This window comes from Artemia franciscana, chromosome 2 (assembly GCF_032884065.1).
Source record: "Artemia franciscana chromosome 2, ASM3288406v1, whole genome shotgun sequence".
NCBI classification, from domain to species: Eukaryota; Metazoa; Arthropoda; class Branchiopoda; order Anostraca; family Artemiidae; genus Artemia; species Artemia franciscana.
The window spans coordinates 49,677,296-49,697,399 of record NC_088864.1 but is presented as its reverse complement, the minus strand read 5'-3'; the positions used below and the strand labels follow the sequence as shown (position 1 = coordinate 49,697,399).

The following is a 20,104-nucleotide window of genomic DNA, read 5'->3' as shown; positions in this document are numbered from 1 at the left end:
TTTAATGTAAAGAGCGAGGTATTGACGAGGGATTTTAAAAAGTAGAGTTGTGACAAAGAGTCAAACTTTAGCGTAAAGAGCGAGGTGTTGAGGAGGGGACAACCCCTTTACTATACGGAATAATTTCTGTTCGTTTTTAGTTTTAATGTCGCTCCTTACTTGCAGTTAAAAAAAACTTGTTTGTTTTATTTAATTTTAATAATCACAGAGTGCAAGCGACGGTTTTTCTTTATACCTGCCGTCCAAAAGATTTCCTCCTAGTGTGCAAATACTTACTGTAACTCAGTGGCATTTACTTACCTAGTCTGTAGGAGGTCAAGAACTAGTCTCACCGAGGGTAAATTTTGTATGGCAAAATGTTCGTCATTTGACACATTAGCTTATTATAAATTGGCGAGAGTAAAGTTAAAAAAAACCCACATTTTTGGAATCGCTATAAAAAATTGTTCCTCACCACTCGCCACTAAAAATAACATACAATTTAAAGTAAGTTCAGACTGTTTTATTATGTTTTTGGAAACTTGGGGATTTCATCCACCAGCAAGGGCAACACTAAAATCAGAGGATAAAAAGTTCTTACTTTAAGAGGGGGGGGGGGGGCTTAAGGAAAAGTATACCTGAAATAAAGACTTTCGATGTCGATTTTTTTTTTTTTTTTACAGACACTCAAAAATCACATTTATGCACATGAATATTCTAACGTAATATTATTACCCCTTACCATAGGATACACAATTAACAGAGTCAGAGAAGACACCCCCCCCCAGGAGACCGGAGCATTGTGTCAAAACCCATCACAGTCAACTAGAAATATTCTGTGTATATATAAGGCCGAAGAAAACATTTTAAAGAAAAAATTACCAGCAAAATGTAAAATAGTTCAAAATTTTATATTATCAACTATGTAGATGGCTTCATCATCTGTACCGCAAATGACTCGACTGCCAGCTATCGATAGAGAATTAATACCCAGAATGATATTGGGTAGCAGCTCTTGTACGCTAAAATTCTCAGTAGAAACCTGAAGCCAAGGTGTAACTTCATGCTCTACAATAATAAGGGAATCAGTCAGAAAGATACGATAATTTCATTACGAACAGCCAGGAGAATATTTTTTTTTATTTCAACTGGAAAACGTTATACATTATTGCAAATTGTTCTTCTTATCTTTTTGAGCTTAAAGTATATGTGCAACTACATTTCAGAATGGATTTTCTCCAATTTAACTTCTGAAAAAAAAAATAATAATAAAAAACTGCTCAACACCATAATTTTCTAGTTTTTATTAATTAATTAAAAAATATCTTTCCGAAAAAGAAGTTTTCAAAGAAAAGTCAAGGCCATATTAAACTGAAGTTTAGCAGGAATGAATTCCTATAATAATTCAAGCCTAAAACGAACAGAAATGACCATTAAAGAATAAATGAAACCAAAAACAAACAGAAACTAAATAAAAATCATAGCAAACAAATATACAAAAGGTACTAGCATAAATGAATAAACAAATTTAAAACGAATAAAACTTAAACTGAATATGCAAATCAAGTTTAAAACGAACAAAAGTAACCACAAACAAGAATTTCTGTGCCCCCTCTCCTAACTGTAAAAGTCAAAGCCTACTGCATCATTGGCGCGTTACTGAGAACGATTTATATTACAAATATTTCATTTTGTACTTATTACAACAAATGAAATTAAAACACACAAATTACAACAAACGAAATTACAGTCAAATAAAATCTTGAATTGATGAGCTTTCAGCAATTAACATCTTTATACATCAAATATTCAGTTTAATTTTAGTAGTTCTTTCCATGACACATATAGTCTTCAGTAAAGCGCCAATGACGCAGTAGGCTTTAGATTTCTGATCAAATGAGCTCCTTCCATAAAAACCTTATATGTTAACTAGTTAATATATAAGGGCTATAAGTTAATCAGCATAACTTACAGCCCTTGCCCAGAGGGATGGGGGAGGGGTTTAAACCTGAGACCATAGTTAAGTGACGTTTGGACTATTTTGAACAAAATAGCTATCTCAAAATTTTGATCGAAAACATTTGTAAAAAAAAGGGCAGTGGGAGGGGATAGTTGTCATCCTATCACTCTAAACTCTTGATAAGGTAAATATTTACTTGGAGTTCAAATCGAATGAGTCTTTTCCGAAGTCTATACGACTAACTCTTCCATAAGAACCTTATATGTTAACAATCGAAAGCTTGCATAACTTACAACCCTTGGCCCCGGGCTCTTAGGGTTCGTGTCAACCCCGGAGGCATTTTTATATTATTTTTGAACTATTCTGACACCCCTTGCATTATAACCTTATATACCCCGGGCTATAATTTACAACCGTTGCCCCTTGGCTCGGGGGGGGGGGGTCGTGTCAATCTCGTAAGCATTCTTATATGATCTTTGGACAATTTTGAACAAAATGGCTATCTAGAAATTTTGATCGGATAAATTTGGGGGGGAAAAGGTGTGGAGGGGGGATAGTTGTCCTCTGGTCACTTTTGACTCTTAAAAGGGAACTAGAATTACAATCAAATGAGCCTCCTTCAAAGTTTATGCTACTACTCCTTCCATAAAAACCTTATATGCCCTCGGACATAAGTAAATCCTAACCCCCGGGCTCTGGGGGTTCTGTCAACCCTGGAGGCATTTTTATATGATCTTTGGACGAGGAAAAAATTGCTGTTAAAATTTCGATCGGATGCATTTGGGGAAAAGAAGGCGTGGGGAGGGGCTAGTTGCCCTAATATTACTGTTGACACTTAAAAAGGAGGGTAGAACATTCAGTTTCCAATCAAAAATTATCTTCCTCCAAATTTTATCCGACTACCCCTCTTATAAAAACCTTATACACTCTCGGGCAAAACTTACAATTCTTATCCCGCGCTCTTGGGGTTGTGTCAACTCCGTAGGCATTATTATATGATCTTTGGACTATATTGAACAAAATGGCTATCTCAAAATTTCAATCAGATGCATAAAAAAAATCGCGGGGGGGGGAGAGGCTATTTGCCCTCCGATCACTTTTGACTCTTCACAGGGGAGCTAGAACTTTCAATTTCCAGTCAAGTGAGTTTCCTCAAGAAATTTATACGACCACCCCTTACATAAACAAGAGCCAAGAACTCATATGGCACTTGTGACGAGTTCGGAAGAGCCAAGAACTTCTTCCCACCAGGTTTCATTACGATCTCTCAACTCTACATGTTTTTCAAGATTCCGGTTTCCCCTCCAACTCCTCCCAATGTCACCGGATCCGGTCGGGATTTAAGATAAGAGCTCTGAGACATGAGGTCCTTCTAAATATCAAATTTCATTAAGATTCGATGACCCGTTCGTAAGTTAAAAATACCTCATTTTCTCTAAAATCTTCGAATTAACCGTCCTTCCCCCCCCCCAGATGGCCAAATCGGGAAAGCGACTATTTCTAATGTAATCTGGTTGGGTCCCTGATAAGCCCGCCAACTATCAGCGATCGCTATAATGATCACTTATCACTTTCAGATTTTCTTCATGTAAAAATAAGGGTGGTCCGGGATTTGAACTTGAGACCTCTCTAACCCTAAGCAAGAATGATACCCCTATGCCACAAGCCATACTTAAGAAGAACAATCATTTGTTTTATTGGCAAATAAAATTCTTATCAACTATCTTGTTCACTCACTCCCCCCCAGACGGTCGAATCAGGGAAGATACTATTTCTAATTTAATCTAGTCCCTGAATACGCCTGCCAACTTTCATCGTCCCAGATTATCTGGAAGTGCCCAAACTAGCAAATCCCCCCAACTCCCCCAAAGAGAGCAGATCCAACCAAGTCATGTCAATAACGTATCTAGAACGTGCTTATTCTTCTCACCAAATTTCATCCCGATCTCTACACTCTAAGCGTTTCTCGGTTTTCCCCTCCAACTCCTCCCAACGTCACCGCATCCGGTCGGGACTTAAAATAAGAGCTCTAAGACACGAGGTCCTTCTAAATATCAAACTTCATTAAGATCTGATCAACCATTCCTAAGTTAAAAATTTATCATTTTTTCTAATTTGTCAGAATTATCCTCCCCCCGACTCCCCCAAAGAGAGCCAATCCGGTCTGGTTATGTCAACCACGTATCTAAGACTTGTGCTTATTCTTCCCACAAAGTATCATCACGATCTCTCCACTCTAAGCGTTTTCCAAGATTTTCGGTTTCTTCCTCCAAATCCCCCCAATGTCACCGGATCCGGTCAGGATTTAGAATAAGAGCCCTGAGACGCGAGGTCCTTCTAAATATCAAATTTCATTAAGATCCAATTACCCGTTTGTAAGTTAAAAATACCACATTTTTCTAATTTTTCTGGATTACCGAATTAGGCCCCCCAACTCCCCCAAAGAGAACGACCTCAGTCTAGTTATGTCAATCACGTACCTAGTACTTGTGCTTATTCTTCCCACCAAGTTTCATCCCGATCTCTCCACTCTGAGCGTTTTCCAAGATTTACACCTCTTCTCCCCAACTCCCCCCAATGAAACTGGATCCGGTTGGGATTTAAAATAAGAGGTCTGAGTTAGGAGATCCTTCTAAACATCAAATTTCATTAAGATCTGATCAATCGTTCGTAAATTAAAAATACCTAATTTTTTCCATTTTTTCCGAATTAACCCCCCTTCCCTAACTCCCCCAAAGAGAGCAGATCTGCTCCAGTTATGTCAATCACGTATCTAGGACTTGTGATGTTTTTCCCGCTAAGTTTCATCCCGATTTCTCCACTCTAAGCGTTTTCCAAGGTTTCAGGTTTCCCCCTCCAACTCCCCCCAATGTTACCGGGTTCGGTAGAGATTTTAAAAAAGAGCTCTGACACACAATATCCTTCTAAATATTAAATTTCATTAAGATCCAATCACCCGTTCACACGTTAGAAATACCTCATTTTTTCTAATTAACCGCCCCTCCACCCCCCCAGATGATCAAATCGGAGAAAGACTATTTCTAATTTAATCTGGTCTGGTCCCTGATACGCCTGCCAAATTTCATCGTCCCAGCTTATTTGGAAAAGCCCAAACTAGTAAAACCGGGACAGACAGATCGACAGACGGACAGAAATGGCGGCCACTATTACCAATTGCCATAAAAACTTATATACCCCCGGGGCATAACTTACACCACTGGACCCAGGGCTCTACGGGGGTTGTGTTGACCCCTGAGTTTTGTTATCTGATCTTTAGACTATTTTGAACCAAATGGCTATCCCAAGGTTTTGATCGGGTACATTCGGGGAAAAGATGGCGTGGGGGGGATAGTTGCCCTCCCATTACTGTTGACTCTTAAAAAGGGTAGAAAACTTTCAATTTCCAATTAAATGAGTTTACTCCTAAGTTTATACGACCACGCCTACCGTAAAAACCTTATATAACCCCGGGACATTACTTACAATGCTTACCCGCGGGCTCTGGGGGTTGTGCTAATCCCGGGGGCATTGTTACGTGATCTTGAACAAGCGATTTTGAAGAAAATGGCTATCTCAAAGTTTTTATTGGATGCATTTGGAGAAAACAGAGCGTGTGGGGGGGGGGTAGTTGTCCTCTGATCACTTTTCACTCTTGAAAATGTCACTAGAACTTACGATTTCAAATCAGATGAGCCACCTGCCAAGTTTATACAGCCACCCCTTCCATATGAAGTGCCTATGGAAAAAGAATAATAAAATATTGAAGCCTTACAGCCTTTACTATAGGCAATGCTATAGGATTGCCTCTGATTAGTTCTGGATTGCTTCTTCTTCAGGAGAAATATAAAATTATTTGAAATATCCTTGTGAACATACAAAGCCAAGGGCTATTCCAGGGCTTTGACTTTAAAATACCAAAAGAAAATGAACTCAAACAATTTAGATAATGATTTTCTCATTTACCTAAGTTGGTTTAATTTCTATCATTTAACACTTTTTCCAGGAATTCCAAAGGAGTTGGCTAAAATTCCTTTAATAAACAATAGAACAAAATTATTCACAGGTGCGCGCGTCTCGCGGTGTTTAACGACGCACAAATTTCTAATGATGTTTGGTTCTTTTTACTGGCTTAATTTTTTTTTTCGCAAAACAAAATTAATTTCCTTCTCTAACAAAAAAAGCATGCTGTCTATAGGAAATAAACAACAAGACGATGTTTTTTTTGTGGGGGTTGCTTCTAACTTTTTCCCATTTGTGACACTTTTCAACGTTTCCTAGTTGATCACGTTCCAATTTTGGTTTTATTCGGATATGTGAAGGGGAATAAAAATTAGCCACTAGTTATATGTATAAATCCTACAATGGCAGAAGAAACAGCCGAGGAATCACAAGAACAACGTGAAAACAGGCTTGCGTCTCAAAGAGAAATTACCAAAAAAATCTTGCCGAGGAATCACAAGAACAACGTGAACACAAGCTCGCGGCTCAAAGAGATAATACCAAAAGAAAGCGTGCTGAGGAATCACAAGAACAACGTGAAAACAGGCTTGAGGCTCAAAGAGAAATTACCGAAAAAAATCATGCCGAGGAATCACAAGAACAACGTGAAAACAGACTTGCGGCTCATCACAAAAACAACGTGAAAACAGGCTTGCGGCTCAAAGAGATAATTCCAAAAGAAAGTGGGTCGAGGAGTCACAAGAGCAACGTCAAAATTATCGCCTGGCATTCAGGTACAGCCCAGTCGATGATACCTTGAGTAGATGTGTTCAAATCGGGACTATGTCTAAAATGTGTCCCTATTGCAAGGCCTTGAAATTTAATGGAGAAACAATGGGGATATTTTGCGCCTCAGGAAAAGTTGAACTTCCTCAACTGGCTGCACCACCAGAGCCATTGAAGACTTTATGACGTTAGAGACTGGGACACCGGGACACAAATGACGACCGGGACACCGGGACACAAGGAATATAAATGACGACCGGGACACTCAAAGAGAAATTACAGACCGGGACACCGGGACACAAATGACGACCGGGACACAGGGTATATAAATGACGACCGGGACACTCAAAGAGAAATTACAGACCGAGACACCGGAACACAAATGACGACCGGGACACAGGGAATATAAATGACGACCGGGACACAGGGACACAACTACAGCGGGGACGCCGGAAGGGCACAGGGGGGGATATATAAATGACGACGGGGACACAGGGAATATTCGATTAGCAATCACCATCAACAAAGCTCAAGGGCAATCATTAGAAACATGCGGTATAGATCTGAATACGGATTGTTTTCCCATGGACAAATATATGTTGCATGTTCAAGAGTCGGTAAACCTGACAATCTATTTATATGCACAGACAATGGGACAGCGAGGAATGTTGTATATTCGCAAGTTTTACGTAGTTAAAAACATATATATATATATATATATATATATATATATATATATATATATATATATATATATATATATATATATATTCACAGGTGGGACACAGTGACACAACTACAATGGCGCGTAACTAATATGGCACGTAACGACTTACGCGCGCGGGGGGGCTTGGGGGGCGCGAAGCGCCCCCACCAACTAGGTGTTGGTGTGGCGCGAAGCCATATATATATATATATATATATATATATATATATATATATATATATATATATATATATATATATATATATATGTATATATATATATATATATATATATATATATATATATATGTATATATATGAAAGCCATAATGCCAGTTTTTGTTAATAACCAATATAGTAATTAAAGTTTGGTCCATGTTGTCCCACGACAATTTGTACACTAGGTCATTGCCAACAATTTTGTGACCATGTACAACGTTTGGAGTATACCGAGTGTCCTGTCATGTCTTGAAACCCTGAAAGAACTCGTTTCTTCAAACAACCGTCATTATCGACAGTCGAAAAACCCAAAAATCGTTTTTTATTTTTAATTCTCCTCAAAAGTCTTCGTATATATTGCAACATTGCTTCTTTTGAATGATGACAATTTACTTTTCTTGTCGTTTTTTTTTTTTTTTTTTTTTTTTTTTTTTTTTTTTTTTTTTTTTTTTTTTTTTTTTTTGTTAAGTTCTTTTCATTTTATACTAGGCTAATTCTAGCAAAAGGAAATTATTTATTCAGAATAATAAAAGAAAGGGCACAACTTTGAGAAAGGAACGCAGCTTTAATTACGTTATTGTCAATTTTTTATTATAATTATTCTAATTTTAACTTAAACAATTTGTACTCAAATTAATAAATGAGAAAATACAATAACGAGAAACAGCAAATTTTTATTCTTAGCTAAATACCCAGGAATTTTTTAGGTAGAATAACTAAACTCAGACAAGTTGCCCATTATGGCCCTGTTGGTGTACAACAGGTTACACTTGGAATGCTTCCCACTACGCCACATCCCCTCAGATTAACCGTGATATGTGCCACCAAATGTATATGATTTTTTAAAAGATGTGACCCCTCACTTGACCAATAGCACATATCTTACATCTAAACTAAATATAAATCTATACTATCTCATGGATATCCCCCCTTTTGTTTGGGGAACTATTCCAATTCCTTGTTTTTATGTATCTATAATTCTGACTTGATTTTTCTGGCCAAGAGAAAGCTTATCAAAGAGATAGCGAGTAGTAAATGGGAGTGACTTACCGCATTTAGGAGTTGATATTACGATATTTCAGGATTAATTTGGTTACACAAATTCAACTAATTAATATTTTAATTATTAAGGTCATGCTAAGCAAATCCCGCACTAAAAGATACTGCATCATTGACCCTAATGTTGCCATCGATAGGTGAATTGAAGCTTATAATAAACAAATTAATAGTCACCCATGGTGTTCCATTTTAAAGCAGCAATGGTATCGGGTTTCTTGTGTAATTATTGTTGTAATTAACATACATAAATATCAAACGAAACCGTAATAAATGATTATTTATAACCATAGAGCAAAATAAAAAAGTAAATTGCCAACCGTTATCAATTAAGGCTCAAAAGAAATAGTCTATTTGAGTTTTAGTAATTTGAGCTGAAGCACTTTTTTTTTTTTTTTTTTTTTTTTTTTTTTTTCGTACAAATACTTTTTCTTCTCGTAGCCAGGGATTTCAAGTTTATTTGTTACAAAACTATCTTAGCATTACTATCAGCTATCAAGACTGCCTATTTGGTAAGGTAGCAAAATCTGCTACTATTCTAAAGATGCCAAATTATGCCGGAAAACACATCGAAAGATAAACCCACGATCCTCAAACTTTCTTGCTCCCCAGCTGAAAACACTTTTTAGCCACGCTTCTTGTGAAAAGCCAATCATGTTAGTTTCTGCGGATTAGCACTTCCGGTATACATATGTCTTCAGTATGAAAAGATTCTTAGCAGGAGGCAATACCCGAGACTCAATTAACATGCTTTCAATAGATTGGTGAATTGGCCAATATTCAATATATTGGCGATATAGAGCACTATACCATTCAGCCGTTAGAGATCGGCATAACTTGAAATAGCCTACAATCTACATTTTTTAATGTACATAAAATTTGTCTAGATAACTGAACTTTTTTGAAGTGAGGAAGCTAAGGTTAAAATATTGATTTTTAGCTCGTCTTTATTATTATCAAAGAGATTTTTGAGTAAGTTAGATTATTTTTTTCCTTCTATTTCCCTAAAGACGGTCATATAATCAAAATATTCACTTAGTATCTACTTAATCACTGTCTACAGAAATTTCTCCATTCCACATAGCTTCCATGTGCCGAGTGTTTTACAACAGGTTTGTAATCTACATTTACTTTCCTTTATGCGCCAAAATATAAGCTACAATTTGAATAATCTTCGAAATCACAAAGCTTAAATAGAAAAAGTTTAAGCTTTCCACACGGATACAAACTGAAAAATAAAATCTGAGAAAAAAAAATATGTTTAAATCAAAAGCTAATTTTAGTAGTGTTCATATCAAAAATGAAATGTTGACATTGGGGGAGATTACCATAGTTTACAACCTAAAAGAAAGTTAAGTGAAATAAATTAAATAAAATAAAATTATTTGCCAAAAATTAGAATTGTCGATTTTTATACCTCCATATTTGTTTTATCTCATTATTTCTTCAGTTTCATTCAGAACGGAAAAATAGCTTGAACTTAATCTTAGTCTAACTTTAAGAAGTTGCTAATAGATATAACCTGAGTTATTAATATCCAACACAACATTATTGGGTCAACAGATACAAATATATGAAATTTGACAACTTACCTTGAAATGAGACACCAGTGTGTCTTCCACCAGCTGCAGAAACATCCCAATGCCACAAGTCACCCCCTTCTGTGCAAGTTACAAGATGGTTGGGATAATTTTCATTGAAATGAAGTTCATTGACTGTAAATAAAAGTAACATGTTTGATTTCTCCTTAGAATTGATTCGAATTGCATCCCTAAAAAATTTGGGTGCTCTTAACCAAAATACACTTTTGTGTTTCTCTCAAACTTCTCTTCCCTCGAAAAACCCTTCAGTGGTGAGCCCCATAAGGTTTCGGTTAACCCATATCTATACTCTGCAACATTTCTTTAATATTTTTAGGTAGCAAGGTAATATTTATAGTCAAATCTTAGAAAGGGCTATTGTAGAAACAAAGTTTTGTCAATTTGTTTCCAATGCCTATGTCTAGGTCTGACTTATACCGATGTCATATGAATCTGCTTGCATAAAATATTTTTAAAAGCCCCGACATTCAAGATTTTATTTCACTGTAGTTTTTATTTTTCAATATTGTAAATATAAAAGAAAATATTTTTCATATAATTCATTTTTAGTTAAGCGCAAATGACGAAGTAGGCTTTAGACTTTTACGGTTTGGGGATGGGGTTAGTACTCAAACTACCTTTTGTAGTGATTTTTGTTTGTTTTAAGTTCAAGTTGAATATTCAATTTCATTTTAGTCGTCCATTTATTCATTTATAATAGTACCTGCTGTCTTTATATTTGCTATGACTGTTATACCCTAAGTCGTTCTTTAGATATTGCTGATATTCCCCCTTCACAGTCAGCAAGCACATAGTGTATTTTTACTGTGTTCGACATCCGTCTACATATTTCCTTCAATTTCATCCTTATACACTAAACCTTTCTGGAGACCCAGGATCACACATACCCTCTTTTCCAATAAATATCCTTATTAACAATGGGCAACTTGCATGACTTATAGAACTTGCCTCTGATGCGGAGGGGGGGGGGTCAACCCTGGAGACATAAATATTTGATCTTTGGACTCTTTTGAAGATAATTGCTATGTAAAAATTTTGATCTAATACATTTTGGGAAAAGGGGCATGTAAGGCTGTCCTTCGATCACTTTTGACTTTTTAAAATGGAGACCCAGGATCACACATACCCTCTTTTCCAATAAATACCCTTATTAACAATGGGCAACTTTCATGACTTATAGAACTTGCCTCAGATGCGGAGGGAGGGGGGTCAACCCTGGAGACATAAATATTTGATCTTTGGACTCTTTTGAAGATAATCCCTAACTAAAAATTTTGATCTAATACATTTTGGGAAAAAGAGCATGTAAGGTTGTCCTTCGATCACTTTTGACTTTTTAAAATGGTACTAGAACTTTCGGCTTCTAATCGAATGAGCCCCCTCCAAAGTTTATACGGCCACTCCTTATATAAAAACCTTATCTCAAAATTTTGATTGGATGCATTTTGGCAAACAAAGACCTGGGAGGGGAACTGGTTGCCCTTCAATCACTATTGGCTCTAAACAAGGGAACTAAAACTTTCAAATTTCCAATCGAATCAGCGTCCTCCTAACTTTATAAGACCAACCCTTCCACAAAAACCTTATATGTCAACAACGGACAACTTGCATAACTTACAGCTTTTGCCCTGCAGGCTGTGGGGGTTCTGTCGTCCCAGGAGTTATAGTTATTTGACCTTTGGACTATTCTGAACAAAATAGCTATAAAAAAATCTTTATCCCACAAATTTGTGGGAAAAGAGTGTGTATGGGGGGGGGGGGGGTGCGGTAGCTGGTTGCCCTTCGATTACGTTTCATTCTTCAAAACAGCACTAGAACTTCTGGTTTCCAAATGAATGAGCCCCCTCCGAAGTTTATACGATCGTCCCTTCCATGTGAAGTCCCTCTATAGGAAAAAAATGAATAATTATTACTTGACTTTATTTCTGCTCATCTTTGATTTAGTGTATCTTTTCACTTTTCTTTAAAACACTTTTTTGTGAAAGATCTGTTTTTTTTTGTTTAATAATCTCCGTTCGGTTTTAATTGACATAGTCTTTTTATTTGTTAATAAAAGAGCGTTTTAAAATCTTTTTTTTTGGTTTTTCTTCTTTAAAATCAAGATTATGGCTTAGTATTTATATTTAGGATCAAATTTTATAACAAATTTTAATGATAGTTGTACTATGGTGCTTTGGATGGATGGAGACGGGGAATATTATAAAAAAAACTGGGCTGAAAATCTGCAAAATCTTTGGGGTTCTATAGGGCTTGAGAAATTCTGACACCCATCATGTTACAACTTGTAGTAAAGACAAGGATTGATACGACCATCCCCTAAATATGCCCTGAAAGTTTCATCTTCATTCCCTTAGCAAGTCCTGAGACGACGCAGGTATACCCTGTTGACAACCTTGAATGCATATAGTGTGTTCGATGTAATTAAAAAATTTTCAATGTGACCTGAAAGTTTCAACTTAGCACCCGTGGCCGTTTCTGAGATATCACAGATATGCCGGTTGGAAAAACTTGGACACCCATAGTCTCTTACGATTAGTTTAAAATCCTTAACAGCATGCTCTGAAAGTTCCAACGTAATACTATTAGATTTCTCTTGGATATTTCATAGACACCGTTATTAAGATCTACATACACACAAGTGCCTTTGGATTTAGTTTTATACCCCACTCAACTTTCCCAGAGACATTCAATTTAACAAACTATTCCATTCCTAGATATTGCATCTATGCCATTTTGACAGTCTTAAAGCGCTTAAACTCTTTTGATTTAGTTCAATATTAGCAGTAGAGGTAGCAGTAATATTAATAGTAGTAGTCGCAAGAAGATACGGTCAAAGTTAAAGGTAGTCGCAGTTGCAGACACTAGTAGTTGTAGTTGCAAAGACAAATAGTCACTCTGACAGTCTTAATTAGTCGCAGTCACATGTGTTCCTAGTCGCAATAGTCGCTACTGCAGTCGCAATTAGTCGCAGTCACGTAGTAGTCGTAGCATTAGTCTCGTTAGTTTCAAATTAGTACCGTAAGCCGTTCCTGAGATATTGATAGTACGCCTCTTTGGCAGCCTGCGTGCATGTAGTTTGTTTTGATTCAGTTCAACATCAACCTCAACATTCCCTGAACTTTAACAATAATATCCTCTTCCATTCCAGGGATATACATAGTGTCTTTAGATTTAGTTTAACATCCCCAAAAACACGCCGTGAAGGTTCCAACGTAATACCCTTAGCTATCCTTGGGATATTGGAAAGACGCCCTTTGGACGATCTGAATATATATAGTGCCTTTTGCTTTAGTTTTACATCCCCCTAAACTTTCCCTGAAAGTTTCAACTTAATGCCCTATTCTGTTTCTGAAATATTATATCTATGCCATTTTGACAACCTGGATGCACTTAAACTCTTTCAAGTCATTTCAATTGTAGTAGTAGTAGCAGCAGTAGTAGTAGTTGTTGTTGCGGTAGATTTAAAAGTCTTAATTTAATAGCCTTAGCCGTTCCTGAGATATTGCTGAAACTCTCTTTTGAGAACCCGTATGCACGTAGTACCTTTTGTTGTATGCTTATCGTTTGTTTTTGTTATTACCTTTTGTGCTTACCTTGCGCCGCCTGTAATGCTTTGCTTGATGTTTATGTGTGTCATTTTTATTGCAGATCGGTTGGCTTCTAAATAAACTGAATTAGTCAAACCATCTCGTTGAATACAACACCTTTTGATTTAGTTTTACATCCAAATTAATTTTCCCTGCAGTTTTCAACTTAATACCCTATTCTGTTCCTGAGATATTGCATTTATGCCAAATTGACAACCTGAATGCACTTAATTACCTTGATTTAGTTCAATAATAATAGTAGTAGTAGCAGTAGAGGTGGTAGCAGTAGTAGTACTAGGCGTGAAGGTTTCAACTTAATGCCTTCAGCTGTCCCTGAAGTATCTATGAGCCGACCTTTTGACAGCATACCTGCACATACTGTTTCTTTTATTTAACTCAATATCCCCTTAAACATTCTCTGAAAGCTTCACCTTCATACCCTTAGCTCTTTTGAAGACCCAGGATCAAACATGCACCCCTTACCAATAACAAACCACATATACAAAAAAAATTGGCAACTTGCATGACTTACGATCCTTGCCAGGGGCTGTGGCGAGGGGTGGTATATCACCCTCAGAAGCATAGTTTTTGGAACTTTCAATTGTTTTGAACAAAATGGCTATCTCAAAATTTTGATCTGATTTTCTGGGCGGGGAGGGCAGCAAAAATGGCGAAAGGGGGCTTGTCTCCCTCCTATCAAATCTGACTCTTAAAAAGGGGCTTAGAAGTTTTAATTTTCAATCGAATGAGCCTCTCCGAAGTTACTACAACAGCTCCTTCCATAGGAAAAGATCTAGAGAAAAGAAAAAATATATATTGAAGCCATATCGCTCTTGACTTAGGCGACGGCATTGCGCTGCCTATAATAAAACAATTTAGCGCCAAGAAAGTTAAGTCAGGCTTAGCTACAAAACATAAATTTGTGGATGTGTTTCAACACTGTTTCTCATATTTTCATGTTAGCATTTTTAGAAATATTTACTAGTAAAATCATTCCTAATGATAAGTTACTGTTTTTGACTCCTATGCAAGCCATATTTTGGGCACCTCTGTATATTTCTACCACAACAGTTTGCTTATCCCACCCCCTCCCTAAAAACCGTGTGAAAAAAATTCCGTAGTTACATTCGACATGAAAAATAAAGCAAGTAAATTCATGAAATACCTGCAGTATCGTCACCAGCTAATACTGCCTCTGGAGTGTCAAGTTTACGTAAATCCCACACAGATAACGAGCCATCTCTATGACCAACAATAATCACATGACCTTGTGTAGGATGTCTGCCGATACATGTTGCATTGACCTACAAAAATAGCCTTCCTCAAAAATCAATTAACAATTTGGGTTCGCGGCATTAATTTTCTAGATTTGATCTGAAATTCTCGATGAAACGAAGCAAACTTCACAATCTTCTGCCAGCAAGACTAGATTTCTCAAAGTTGAATTTATTTTAATTTTTTCCTCGGTTATGGTTTAAATACGAAAATACGTTCTATGACCACACTGGCTTTATGACCTTTGATAAAAACGACGAACATATAAAAAAAAAGAAGTAAGAAACGAGGATAGTTTCCAGCCAGTTGGAAAAAAGCGATCCAAATTTGGGCAAGTACCTCCTTCAAGCCGTCCTCAATTGCTCAGCACACACACACACACACACAAAAATGCAAAAAAAGATACAACCCAAACCTTTTGAAGTAAACTCTAACAAAAATTGTTAGAGTTGCCTCTGTCCGGATAGAATTCGCTTCAAAGATTTTTTTTGTGGGTTGAGCAATGAGGACGACATGGAGGAGGTCCTTGCCAAAATGTCTGCTTTGTCTTTCCGTTTCGCTTTCTTTGATAGAAAAGGAAGGAAAAATAAAATATTTCTTCTTAAGATGACTAGGTCACGTTTTACGGTTGAAGCACGATAGTCTGCCGAGAATCGTGCTTTTTAGCCATCCGTCTGGGGCCAAATAAAAAGCAGGTCGTACCCAAATGGTGTGAGAAAGGCTTAAAAGAAGGAATTTAACGGAGATAAGAGCTCCATGGGAAAAATTTAAGATTACAGTTTTAAATATAATGGAGTAAAGGGGGAGTGGGTGCAACCGCTCCAGTCTCAGGTGGTCATTCATCTGGGACAAAAAAAAAGAAAAAGAGGTTGCCCCAGTTGGCGTGGAAAGAGGCAAAAAATAAGGATGTAAATGGAATTGGAAGTTAATAGGAGAGCAAGTTGTTAATATTCCTGGTAGTAGAGTCACAAATTGCTTACAATAAAAACAGGCAGATGATAAGTTAAAAAACAACAACAAAAAGAACAAAATATAATATCTTTGAATATGTATAAAGCCTGCAATCATTTTGTAAATTTCCTACGATAATCTTACTTCTTCCTGGTCCATAAGCATAAAAGTTTCAACGGCTTTCCCATCAGTTGACCGAACATCCCAAATATTCATCAATCCTCGACTGTTTCCAGTGAGTACTGTGGATTCCCCAGCAGCGATGATGCAAGAAATTGAGCATAGATCCGATGAAACTAAAAAGGAAAGCAATAAGCAATACAAAACAGGCACATTAAACAAAAAGGGTTTCTTGTCAGTAAAGGATTAGGATTAATTTATCCACAACAAGTTCAGCAAAACCTGAAATAATTAACACAAACATATCCAAAACACAAATTTACTTATTTATTGATACAATATCAAAAAAAACCTGGAATAAAGAATAGAAAGAGAGAAAAAACACAAGCTTTGTTATTTAGAAACATAGAATCAACCGCTTGGTCTAAAGAAGAGAGAATTCAGAGAAGAAACAATGAATGGAGCGTTTTTAAGCTGTGTTCCGACTGCGGATGGTACTATTTGTCAAGTGAACACACCCAAGCGACCATGCTGTTTCGAAAACAAAAAATATTTTTTTGAATAGTAATGCTTACCATGTATTTTCGCATTCGCTATTGTCCAAAGTGAAAATTTTTTTTTGAGCGCCTTAGGTGTCTTTAACTTCTTTGTTTTTCTTTATATTGAAAAAGATTTCCCCTTAACAATAATTCGAAACAAAATATGAACGCTTTATGATGATACAATTTCTATAGATTTCTTAACATTGCTTTTTTCCTTACTGACTTGACCTGGATCTCACCGGTCGGACCTTGACCTTTTCATCACTGAAGTTTCCTTCAGTTACTGCTACACAGTGTAGGCTAGTCTGTAACACAAAAGAAGTTAATCCAGAACTGAAACCCAGAACCAAAAAGATTATTTCTTCTGCTCTGCTTGAATATAATTTTAAAAAACAAGTTTTTTTTCAGCACTGAAGACAGCTTGGCGGAGGTCCTCTACTTTTGTCCTTTTCGCTTCTTTTCTGTCCACTGGTTGATATCACCCTCGTTTTCTCATTATTTTTTTGTAATTATACTTTTTTTTCTGTTTGCCGTACATCATGTATAGACAGGGCGGTCTTAGAATGTATTTAGCCCAAAAAAAATTGGCATAAGGAATATTCCCATAATCCCCTTTTTTACCTAGATATTTCTTATGCACATCGTTGCGAAATGACAATTTGGAAGGATTAAACGTTATATATGCGTAATACGTAATCAGCAGAACAATTAAGAAGGGAATATTTTGTTTCTCTGATTGAAATATCAGCAGTTTCATTTCGTTTCAACCCCCTTGCAATGGATTGGAATTATATTCTCCAGGAAAAATATTGTGTAATGGCTCAGGCCTTGAGATTACTTTACGAAGAAAAAAAAACAACCAAAAACTGCTTTAGAACAACCATAAATGCTTACTTATTTAAATTCTAAAGGCACATTGTTTCACTTTATCCCACTCCTCCCCTCTAATGAGCAAAGAAACAACCCATTTTATGCATTCCCATTCTATTTTAAAATAGAAATGCACCTTTTCGCTGCTTGAGCAGCGTTCCCTTAGGAAAAAAGTTTGGATTCACTTTTTTTTGTAAAACATGATATATAAAATATGGAAATATATAAAGTGGGCTAAATATTTATCCATCAGGGGGAGGGGGTTGGTAAAGTGAAGCAATGCAACACTAGAAATGAGATAAGTAAGTATTTATTATGGTTTCAAACTAGTGTTTAGAATTTTTCAGTGCTTGCTTTAATAGTCCCAAACCTTAACTGTTACCAATAATGACCTAAAAACTAATTTTTATCTGGCTTTAGTTACCCTCCCTCTCTTAACTGAAAAATGTTCCGATACCGATTCTAAGAATCCAATCACTGTGTATACATGGCTATTACGATAGATAATTAAAATTAAACAAGAGTTAAGAGCTAATATGGCACTTGTGACGACTTTATCAAGTCAATTTGTGCAGCTCCCCGACACGCCTACCAATTTGCATCGTCTTAGCACGTCCAGAAGCACCAAACTCTCCAAAGCACTGAACCCCTCCCCCAACTCCCCAAAGAGAGCAAATCCAGTACGGTTACGTCAATCACGTATCAAGGATATTTGCTTATTCTATCCACCAAGCTTCATCCCGATTCCTCCACTCTAAGTGTTTTCCAAGATTTCCGATTTCCCCCTTCAACTCCTCCCAATGTCAATAGATCTGGTCGCGATTTGAAATAAGAGCTCTGGACATGGATTCCTTCTAAATATCAAATTTCATTAAGATCCGGTCACCCGTTCTTAAGTCAAAAATACCTCAATTTTTCTAATTCTTCCCAATTAACACACACACACACCCTCCCCGCCCCTCCCAAGAGAACGGATCTTTTCCAATTATGTCAATCACGTAACTAGAATTTGTGTTGATTCTTCCCATCAAGTTTCATCCCGATCTCAGCACTATAAGTGTTTTCCAAGATTTCTGTTTCCCTCCTCCAACCCCCTATGTCCCCGGATTCAATTCGAGTCGAAAATTGAGCATCTGAGACATAAGATCCTTCTATATATCAAGTTTCATTAAGATCCGATCACCTATTCGTAAGATAAAAATACCCCAATTTTCACATCTTCTAAGAATTCTGGTTTCCCCCTCCAACTCCCACCCAATGTCACAGGATCTGGTCTGAATTTAAAATAAGAGCTTTAAAGCACAAGATCCTTCTAAATATCAAATTTCATTAAGATCTGGTCACCCGTTCGTAAGCTACAAATACATTTTTACTCATTTTTTAATACTCATTTTTCCGAATCACCCCCCCAACTCCACCAAAGAGAGCGGATCCGGTCCGGTAATGTCAGTCACGTATCTTAGACTTGTTTTTATTCTTCCCATCCAGTTTCATCGTGATCTCTCTGCTTTAAGTATTTTCAAAGACTTCCGCCCCCCCAACTGTCCCCCAATGACGCTGGATCCGGTTGAGATTTACAATAAGAGATCTGAGTTACGAGGTGGACGCTGGATCCGGTTGAGATTTACAATAAGATTTTTAACTTACGAGGTCCTTCTAAATATGAAGTTTCATGAAGGTCCAATCACTCCTTCGTAAGTTAAAAATACGTCATTTTTCCTAATTTTTCAGAATCAACCCTTCCCCCTCAATAGATCGGATCCGTTCCCATTATTTCAGTCACATATCTAAGACTTCTGCTTATTTTTCCCACCAAGTTTCGTCCCGATCCCTTCACTCTAAGCGTTTTCCATGATTTTAGGTCCCCCCAAACTCCCCCAATGTCACCAGATCCGGTTGGGATTTAAAATAAGAGCTTTGAGACACGATATCCTTCTAAATATCAAATTTCATTGAGATCCGATCACCCGTTCATAAGTTTAAAATACCTCTTTTTTTTCAGAATTAACACCCCTCCCCCAGCTACCCCAAAGAGAGCGGATCCGTTCCGGTTATGTCAATCATGTATCTAGGACTTGTGATTATTTTTCCCACCATGTTTCATCCCGATCCCTCGACTCTAAGTGTTTTCCAAGATTTTAGGTTTCCCCCTCCCACCCACCTCCCAATGTCACTGGATCCGGTCGGGATTTAAAATGAGAGCTCTGAGACACGATATCCTTCCAACCATCAAATTTCATTAAGATCTGATCAACCGTTCGTAAGTTAAAAATACTTCATTTTTCTATTTTTCCGAATTAACCGGTTAATACCAAGTGCCATAAAAACGCTTAAGTGTAGACTATGTAAGTGTTAGAGTCGTGAAGGGTCGTAACTATTGGAGGTGAAGATAGAAAAGTTTGAGATTTTATTCATTTGTTTAGAAAAGAAGAAAACTGGTCAAGGGCACCGGCAGAAAATTTTTCAGGGGGGGGGGCAAATGCCAAAATATCAGTGGTGTTTGGGTGACAGTGA

The 20,104-nt window shown here is 37.0% G+C and overlaps 1 protein-coding gene across 1 annotated transcript in view; it reads right to left on the bottom strand.

Annotated features, from left to right (window-relative positions):
- Window positions 1-826: 826 nt before the first annotated feature.
- The window catches only part of LOC136043178 (nucleoporin Nup43-like), an 83,367-nt gene continuing 64,089 nt past the window's right edge, over window positions 827-20,104 (bottom strand). Inside the window, exons 5-8 of the mRNA XM_065728110.1 lie at window positions 16,203-16,354; window positions 14,998-15,136; window positions 10,237-10,359; window positions 827-1,047 (exon numbers count right to left, since the gene is read on the bottom strand). Of these exons, the coding sequence (XP_065584182.1) occupies window positions 881-1,047; window positions 10,237-10,359; window positions 14,998-15,136; window positions 16,203-16,354 (581 nt within the window). The 3' untranslated portion in view covers window positions 827-880. The remainder of the gene's footprint in view (window positions 1,048-10,236; window positions 10,360-14,997; window positions 15,137-16,202; window positions 16,355-20,104) is intronic.